This window comes from Rhamphochromis longiceps, linkage group LG10 (genome assembly GCF_057381845.1).
Source record: "Rhamphochromis longiceps isolate RC_006_pf linkage group LG10, R_longiceps_female_GT1.1, whole genome shotgun sequence".
NCBI classification, from domain to species: Eukaryota; Metazoa; Chordata; class Actinopteri; order Cichliformes; family Cichlidae; genus Rhamphochromis; species Rhamphochromis longiceps.
In genome coordinates, this window is record NC_140566.1 from 34,809,089 (window position 1) to 34,818,967 (window position 9,879).

The following is a 9,879-nucleotide window of genomic DNA, read 5'->3' on the forward strand; positions in this document are numbered from 1 at the left end:
TTGTCCCAAAAATCAGAACAGAATTGGGGAAAAGGGCTTTTAAATACGCTGCCCCTGCTTCCTGGAATAATCTGCAGAAGGAACTGAAATTATCAGAATTGGTTACCTTGGGAGAGTTTAAGTCTGTCTTAAAGGAACAAGAGAACAGCTCTTTTACTCAGTGTGATTGTTTTTAATGTACTCTTAATTTGATCTGTTATTGTATATTTTACACATGTTGGTATGGGATATTGTATTTGTTTTAAATGTTATATACCTATGTGGTATGTGACTTTTGTTGCCATGATGCCAGGTCTCTCTTGGAAATAAGATTTTTAATCTCAATGAGATTTTTTTTTACCTGGATAAATAAAGTATTAATAAATCAAATAATATAATAAACTCAAAAGTCCTGGGTCAACGACCCAGGCATCCTAACAGTTTGCTTCGCTTTCTATAGTGCCTCTTAGGCAGGGAAGGTAGAGGCAGTGCACCAGTGGACGGGTATATATGAAGCAAAGTAGCATCTCTTAAGTTCCAGCATGGGCATTGACATCAGAGAGGAATATTACCAAAAGAAGGACGAATAATACACAACAATCATAAAAGAAAGATCGGAAACAGAGACGAGGACGGCCTGCTGTGCACACTGGCACCATCTTGTTTTTTCAATACAAAGTATATGAAATATGCTTTCTCCCCCTAATTTTTTTTATAGAGTGTTGATGACTATTTACCATTAATCCTGAGGTGGATTAAAGTTTCCCAGTGGACACCCATGTCCAACCACTGCACAAGATAAAGCTGTGCAGAGAAACAAGAAGCACATGAACTGATGCATTTCAAGTGATCATTAACAGTTTGCTTCTTGCCTTCAGATGATAACAAATTATCTTGTATGATCATTCAGAAAACATTATTCTGTGGGTCCTTTTCAGTTTATTTTTCTCCCTTGAACAAATATTTATCATAGTGTTTGTCCTCCATTTGCTGGTGGATACTAGATTAATATTTTACAATGTGTGACTTTTGAAAAAAGTTTGCCTCACTGCTAATATTTGATGTTTAATTTATTACATTTCAATTTTAGTTAATCTTTTTCCCTCCTTCTGCTTTTACTTCAGACAAGATGGAGAACTATATGTACAACAGTCCAACACTTCAACTTCAGGAGTTGAGGATTGTCAGGACTAACAAGTATCTGATCTCTGTCTTTTTTTGTGATATAAGCTCTTGTTTACAGATGTGGGAATGTCATGCGTGAAAGCTTTATTTAATGTTTTAGATAGTTACTGGATTGCTTTTGAAATGCCTTTGAAATTGTCTTGTTCTTTCAGGTCCATGCAAAATACAAACAACATCTTCACAATACAGCTGGAGGGTTTAAATGTCCCACAGGAAGCCACATATGCTATGTTTCTTTTTCTTTTTTCTCCTACTTGTTTCTAATTGTTGCAAATGTGGGCATTGCTGTTTTGGTTTTTGTTGACAAGAGTCTTCACCAGCCCATGTATATCCTTTTTTGTAATCTGTCCATTAATGATTTATTTGGAAACTCTATCATGATCCCTCGTTTGCTTGTAGACATGTCTGAGCGCCTCATCAGTTATTATGAATGTGTGGTCCAAGCTTTCACCACACAAATGTTTAGTACCACAGCTCACACAGTGCTTATGATAATGGCCTTTGACAGATATGTAGCCATCTATAATCCTCTGCGTTATGCTGCAGTAATGACAAATAAGATGTTGATGAAGCTGACAGTTTCTGCCTGGGGGGTGGCCTTTGTTTTGGTTGGGATTCTGCTTGGTCTGACCTTGAGACCGGGCCGATGCAGAACTCTGATCAAAAGCCCCTATTGTGACAATGCTGCACTGTTTAACCTGTCCTGTGAGGATGTGTTCATTAACAATGTCTATGGCCTCACTTTCACTGTGCTTTTGTTCACAGGTTCTATCGGTAGCATGGTTCTTACCTATACTAAGATTACTGTGGTGTGTCTAACCACTAAGAACAAGTCCTTGAACAATAAAGCCTTGAAGACCTGCAGCACTCACCTGGTTGTATATCTGATTTTTTTGTTCAGTGGTATGTCCATAATCACTCTGCATCGCTTTCCTGAGTACTCAGGGAGCAGAAAAATTGTGGCTGTCCTGTATCACATCATCCCTGGAAGCCTCAATCCCATCATTTATGGTATGCAATCCAAAGAGATAAAAAAAAATTTGTATCAAAAGTTAAGTTAAAGAAGGTTTTGCCATTATATTAAAGACAATTTTCAGGGTTATTTGAACAGTTTAAAGTGACATATTATATATCATATGTCAGAATCTGCAGATTATACAGAACAAATAAAATGTTCACGTTTCTCCAACGTTGTCTTCCCAACAGTTTCACTGACATCTACACTGGATGGACAGGAAGCGTTCGCGATGTCTTCTCCGGTGCTGATAATTGGCGTCTGTCTTCTGTCAGTGACGTAAAAGACGGATTTAATGCGACGTGACCATCAAACAGCAGTCGCTTTCTAAAACAGATATGTATCGATTCAGCACCACATACGAAAGTGACCCAGGTCAGATTTGAAAATATCGGATTTGTGCCGTTCACACTGTCACACCATGATGGGATATGTGTCACAGAGGGTAAAAAAAATGGATTTGATGCGCTTTTGCCTGCAGTGTGAACGTAGCCTAAGTGCTACCAGTGAGAAGTGAAGCTTGAGCAGACAAACATTACTTCATTGCCCACAAATTTTATTCCCCAGATTGTTGACAGTTGTTGTTGTCTTCATTGTATGACATCATACATTGCTTAAGCTAAGTGTTTGCATGGTTGAGATAATGCCCATATAACACTGCAGCAGAGCGCATTCTGTGTAGGCATTGCCAGTTGTGAACTACCAGGAACAAGAAAGCGCAGACAATAGACAAAAGACAAAAGACAGAGTAGATACCTCTCATTTAAAACTGAAATCAAAACACGTTTTTCCTACCACAAACTTGATTGGCTTACTTACCATTTTGTTCTTTCATGATGATGGAGAACTACACCTACAACATCCTCACACTCCAGCTGGAAGGGTTGAATATTTCAGTAGAGTCCACATATGCTTTGTTTCTTCTCCTGCTGTTCTTCTACCTGTTTATAATAGTAGCAAATGGAGGGATTGTTGTTTTAGTTTTCATGGACAAGAACCTTCACCAGCCTATGTATATGCTTTTTTGCAACCTGCCTTTTAATGATATTCTTGGAAACTCTATCATGGTACCTCGATTGTTGATAGACATATTGAAGCCTCCATCTGAACGCTTTATCAGTTATTATGAATGTGTGGTGCAAGCTTTTACCACACATATGTTTGGTACCACGAGTCACACTGTGCTCATGATTATGGCCTTTGACAGATATGTGGCCATTTGTAATCCTCTGCGATATGCTTCCATAATGACCAACAAAATGGTGATCAAGCTGACGGTTTTTGCCTGGGGAGTGGCCTTTGTTTTGGTCGGGATTCTGCTTGGACTGACTGTACGACTGAGTCGATGCAGGACTTTGATTACAAACCCTTACTGTGACAATGCCTCTCTTTTTAAGCTTTCCTGTGAAAATGTGTTCATTAATAATGTCTATGGGCTCACCTTCACTGTGGTCCTGTTTACAGGTTCTATAGGCAGCATTGTTCTCACATATGCTAGTATAACAATTGTCTGTCTAACCAGTAAGAACAAGTCTTTGAACAGTAAAGCATTGAAGACCTGCAGCACCCACCTGGTTGTTTACTTGATTATGCTGTTGAGCGGAATGATTGTCATTATGTTGCATCGCTTTCCACAGTACTCAGATTACAGAAAACTTTGTTCCATTTTGTTTCACATCATCCCTGGAAGCCTCAACCCCATTATTTATGGTGTACAGTCCAAAGAGATGCAAAAATTATTTGCAAAGTTACTACAGAAGAAAACTGGGCCATTAAAATAAGTTTTATTTGCACATGCATTATTAATCGTGCAGGATGACACAAGATAATTAAGAATAATTTATTACCAGCACTGTAGAAATGCAACACTATTTTCAAAGGCAAACCCTTGTGGTTCCTTTTTTTTCAACATGATTTTTGTCAAATATTTAGTTAATTTATTGGAAAAAAAAAAGAAAATAACATTGAGCAAACCTAGACCTAGAGAGTATTAAAGTGTGTAACAAAAACCCAGTGTCACTGACATGGTGTTATTACAATACATTACTGATATTAAAAGTACAGATGAGAATAAGATGACTTGTAAAAATTTGACCTAAGCTACAGCCTCCACCTGCTTTTACATGTTTCCTGTTGTCTTTATCATTTTCAATGATAGCCTTTTAGCACTGTTTGTTAATAATGAAGGCTTCTGTTATATGAGTGGCTGACATACAAAAATCTGCTTCTCCAATTAAAGCCATGACAGTCCACATTTTCAATGCAATTTATAATAGAGTTTTGAGCCTGGTGATAGTATGTTTTCTTACCAAACACAACAGTAAAGGGTGGGCCATTTATATGGATACACCGTAATAAAATGGGAATGGTTGGTGATATTAAAGTCCTGTTTGTGGCACATTAGTATATGTGAGGGGGCAAACTCCTCAAGATGGGCGGTGACCATGGTGGCCATTTAGAAGTCGACCATCTTGGATACAACTTTTGATTTTTAAATGGGAAGAGGGCCATGTGACACATCAAACTTATTGGTAATGTCACAAGAAAAACAATGGTGTGCTTGGTTTCAACGTAACTAATATCACCAACCATTCCCATGTTATTACGGTGTATCCATATAAATGGCCCATCCTGTAGTTGCGGCTTTTTTCCTTCCTTGTATTTCACATATTTTTTTACTGGGAATACAGTGTAAGTGTATAAAATTATCTAGGGGGGAAAAGTCGTTTCTTTACAATTTACTGTGAATACTTTTTCACATAGTATAAATATTTTTTGTATTTAGTACACATAGCGAATTGGATTTATTTGCCTTGTTTAAGTAAAACCAAATCCTACATATCAGCACAAATGCCTCACACCAACTGTCAGCATGGTAGTGGAGGGATGATCAATCGTTTGCACTTGCTTTGCAGCCACAGGTGTTAGAACTTACACGGATGGATTTAGTGGCAGAAACACATACGGGCACAAGATAGTAGTGATGCAGATTTATATACAATGATGGGGAAATATTTACAAGGGAAGGGGCTATATACAGTGACAGGTAAAAATGTGCAAGGAGAGCAGAGCTGAAGAGATGAGACGGAGCCGAGGTATGCGGGTGGGCAGATGATGCACCGGAGCTACCTGAAAACGAGGGACAAACAAAGTTTACCGAGTAACGTCAATAGCCGAGAGTTAAACTAAAGTGGACGGGGAGAGTTGGAGAGCTTACTTGAAACACAGAACTACAGCTGTAGCGGTGGTCACAGACTGGTATGAAGTAACTCTCCGTCACGGATCCAAAGAAGCCAACACAAAGAAAACTAGGCAGGCGAGCAGGCAGCGGGACAGGCTAGAACAAAGGAGAAGCAGGCAGAAGATGGATCCTAAAAAACATGCAGCTCAATAGCGTGGGATCAACAGATTCAGCTGGCACCAACACATTACCACTTGTGACAGCGACAATACTCCAACACCAGACGTCCGTGACTCAGCTCCATAAAAGCGCTCACTGATGACGTCCAATGCGCCGCAGGTGTGCCGGAATGCCATCAAGCCCCGCCTCGCCTACCTATGCCAAAAAGGGAAACAAAACCCAAAAACAACTATACACCTACCCACCACCTCCTAACAACAGGACCCGGGCACCTTGTGATTGGCGAGTTCATCATGAACTTTTCTGTATACCAAACATTTCTAGAGTCAAATGTGAGGCGATCTTTACCACAGCTCAAGCTTGGATCAAACTGGGTCCCAAACACAGTAGTGATCCCAAGCACCGCAGAAAATCTGCAACAGACTGCCAGAAAAAGAATAAAGATATAAAGATGTAAGTCTCCCTGCATTGTGGAAGATGATAATTCCATTTTGGATGTTGTCAGAACTGAGGTCAGGGTCACTCCAGGCTGTCTGTCTCTGCTGGAGACTCGGGAGAGCTCCCACACAACCGTCTGTTCCTGCTGGAGGCTCAGCCACCTGTTCCCGTCAGACGCTCTGCAGAGTCCATCCCGCAACTACCTGCTCAACCACCTGCAACTGCTACACGGCATCTGGCCTGCCTCATCTTGTCCTGCCTTGTCTGGTACTGCACACCGGCCATCTGCCAAGCCACCCAAGAGCGTTCAGTTACATCCACTTCCAGCGCAACCTGCACGTCTACATCCATCCACCAAGCCGCACCGACGACAGTTACCATCCAAGCCTACCAAAGCCCTTTGATTCCTTCATCTCCCTCTTCTGGTTCCAAAGCCTTCATCACCACCATTGCCCTCTAGATCTGTTGACCAAGGATCTTCGCTTCCATGAGCGGCCTCCTGAATTGTGTTGCCGCTGCCGCTTTTCATGAGGTCAGTCCCCAGAACTGCTCCATCTCTGTCACAGCCGTTGGCTCCTTGGTTTGCCTCCTGAACTGTGTGTTGAACACCAGTGCTGCTGACCTCCAGGTCAGTCCCCTGAACTTCTTGGATTTGGACTACTGTGTTTTTATGCCACACAGCGTAAACATGACAAGAGGGTTATCAAGGCCCCAACCTGGTGATTTGATTCGATTTGATCCCGTTTTGACTCAGACAGTCAGAAAGATTATAATTATCTTCATTTATCAGTACAAATCCATATTTTTATATCTATCTATGAAAACAAAGCTGACACTTGTGAGACTTCATCAGAGGTGAAAGCATAACAGCAGATGCCTTTGTGTCAAATTAACTGAGGATAAAACATGAAGGAGATTTTTCTGCCCTGTTCTTTTATAGCAGATAACCACCTTAAAAATATTCTGCAGTAGAACAAAAACAGAAGAAAACCATGAATCAACAGATAAACATTACCTGATGCTGCTAAAGTAAAGCAGAGTTACAAACTTATTTTTAGAGACAGAGATAAGCATTTTGCATTTTGGCAGAATTTGTAAAAGCTGAAACTTCTTCAGTATTGAACAGCGGAAATTAGGCTTTCTTGTCGGAGGTCATTTTTATACACCGGTAGACTGGTGCATAATAAGCAAGCAAATAATACAGAAAACTGATTTTTGATGGTATAAACTGGTCTCTGAGTACAGAGAGAGACTTAACTCATATAAGTTTATGAGTTAACCTAATTAACTGACTCCCTCATTAACCTGTCCAGGGTATCTTCCTCCTCATTTTGCCTCAGCGGGATCATGGCCCCTGGCCTTCTGACCCTGGGTCCGCTGCCTTGTTGATGAGACGCACTGCCAACACGCTAATACACGGCACACAGCAACAACAACTTACAATAATTGCTAAAATGTAGCGAGAGAAACCATAATAGACAAAATAAACCCTTTCCATTACCCCAACATAAATGTCATGCATTCTTCCAATTGTGTTCTTCAATGTTCATGTAATATTGTGGCATAATTACTTCTATCCACAACAAAAAATCAAACAAATAAGTCAAGCACTAAGACAGCACCTCGTGTCTACGCCTGGCTGTGAGCTGTCCCCATTTTCACCCCGCATCATAGTTTAATCCCGCTTCTGACTTCCCTCACTGCTCACTGTAAAATCCAAACAGATATAATTAGCTTTTTCCTAGTAAAAGGTCCTAGATTACTTTTGTAAATCTATGGGAACAGTCTCTTTAGAGTTAACCCGTTTCCTCTTTACAAAGCACTCCTAGTTTCTCAGCACACAACTTTTAGTTCTCTAAACTCCCCCTTTAACGGCTAGACTATATCAGGCATGAGCACTGTGTTTGGTCAATTGACATAACATAAAAATCATGCAAACTATTACTAAAGCTAATCCTCCCATAACTTTTGATTACTTTTGTGCTCACACCATAACCTCTGTCTAACGAGCTTTCGACCTTCTTTACAATTTAAACAACTAATCTTCTGGGACGGGCGATTCTCTGGGATCTATGCTTCTTTTAGATCACTGTGTCCCCCTTTGTTAGCCAGATCCGTTCGGTCTGGTGCTTCCTGGATTCTCGCCAACCCCTTCGTGCTTTTGCTGTGGTTCTGGAATCTGCTCCTTCTGTAAAGGACAGAAAAGGCAAACACTGCTCTGCGAAGCCTCAATAAGCTAATTTATTCATTCCTTGTTCTTTTAGCTATTTAAAGTTGGCTCAGAATATCATGTTTGAGACTCTCTGATCTACAGGATTAGTCTAATTATTATAATGTGTGTAAGCGTGTTTGCATTTACCGCTCTGCACTCTAAGTCCTTCATTATTGTCATGTGTGTATGAAAATAATTATAACCGCTTATTTTAGTAGAAGAAATCAAAAAGAAATCAAACATTTTCAATCTTAAGCATCTTCCCTTCTTTCACAGAAGCATGTTTCATTCAGCTTGCTGTCCCACAGTTTCCCCTTCAGTGTGGTACTCAGCTTCTCATGAACACAAGCATTTTATCTTCTAAATGGGATTCATTTTATTTTTAATCATTTAAGCTTAAACATGAAAACAATGATTTATGCGTAAGTTTTACCGTAGCTAAGTTATCAAGCACACTAAAAAGTCATACCCTGATCATGCAATCCATTCTTTCAAATTAAACCTAAAATTCCCCCTTTGACACATTTTATGTGTCAAACAGAATGAAATTGCTTCACCACATCTAGGAAATTAAAAGAAAAAGGTTAGTCATATTATTTCTCAGAAAACCTCAGCAATTCTCCTCTCAAGTAAACTTGCTCCGGGCTTGCAAACCTGTGTTAAGAAATGAAATAATTTTAGTTATCATGTTAAATCTCTTCAACTCCTCGAGCTTTCTTCCACATCACCCAGACAAAAACTTTTAATTATTATGAACTTCCCATTTGAAACCCCGTTTTCTTTTTATTGTCATTTTGCTTTTCCCACTTTAACATTTAGCATTTCCCAACAATGACCCACTTACAACCAATTAACCCAGATTTCTTAATCCAGACATCAATAACCCAAATTTAGTAGCCAAAGGGTTCAGTCTTTTTGGCCTGTCCCATTTGTATGGAAGCCCGTTTCCGCCACTAAAAAAAAAAAAGGATCCATAACTCAAAATTCCGAGTTATTTTCTCGAAATTTCGATTTATTAACTCAAAATTTTGAGAAAAGTAACTCAAAATTTCGAGTTAGCGCTGCCAATCAGTAATCTACATGAATGACGTCATTTCCTCGTTACCCGGAAGCCCTCAGCTACAAATGCTACAGCTAAGCTACCGGTATTACATCCAGTCGTGAATGCACAGATTGCTGAGTGTTTTCAGCCTGGCTTCACAAATGATGAAATCCCTGTGTTATTAGCTGAATCACACGGTGTTACTATCAGCAAACGTACTCGCGAAAGCGCCAATTTGTTGCGATCCGTTTTTGAGTGCGCGTTCCTCTGCACCATATGCTTCCGGGTAACAAGAAAGCGACCTCATTCACATATATTTTTGATTGGCAGAGCTAACTGAGAAAAGTAACTTTAAATTTTGAGTTATTAAGTCGAAATTTTGAGAAAATAACTCGAAATTTCGAGTTATGGATACTAGCTGTTTTGTTTTTATTTAGTGGCGGAAACGGGCTTCCATACATTTGGTTCTTTAGCCATCAGAATTGTTGTCTGAAGACCAACAAGGAGACCCAATGGATTTATTTTGCCAAATGGATCATCGTGGCGTTGCCGTATTGGTCCATTTGATCGACCTTTGTTTTTATTATTTATTATATTTTATTTTCAGATGTTACAGACGGGACAGACATGAGTGAGGGATAGGAAAG

General features: G+C 39.8%; 1 protein-coding gene and 1 pseudogene across 1 annotated transcript; both read left to right on the plus strand.

The window, feature by feature from the left end:
- The first annotated feature begins 1,108 nt into the window (after window positions 1-1,108).
- Window positions 1,109-2,248, plus strand: LOC146661311 (olfactory receptor 52N5-like; annotated as a pseudogene).
- Window positions 2,249-3,015: 767 nt separating this feature from the next.
- Window positions 3,016-3,960, plus strand: LOC146661312 (olfactory receptor 8G17-like). Its single transcript, XM_085419722.1, has one exon. The coding sequence runs from the start codon at window positions 3,016-3,018 to the stop codon at window positions 3,958-3,960; it is 945 nt and encodes a 314-aa protein (XP_085275848.1).
- The last annotated feature ends 5,919 nt before the right edge of the window (window positions 3,961-9,879 follow it).

What these genes read in the sequence shown, in the direction of transcription:
- LOC146661312 (XM_085419722.1), top strand. Translation starts at nt 3,016, where the DNA reads ATGATGGAGAACTACACCTACAACATCCTCACACTCCAGCTGGAAGGG.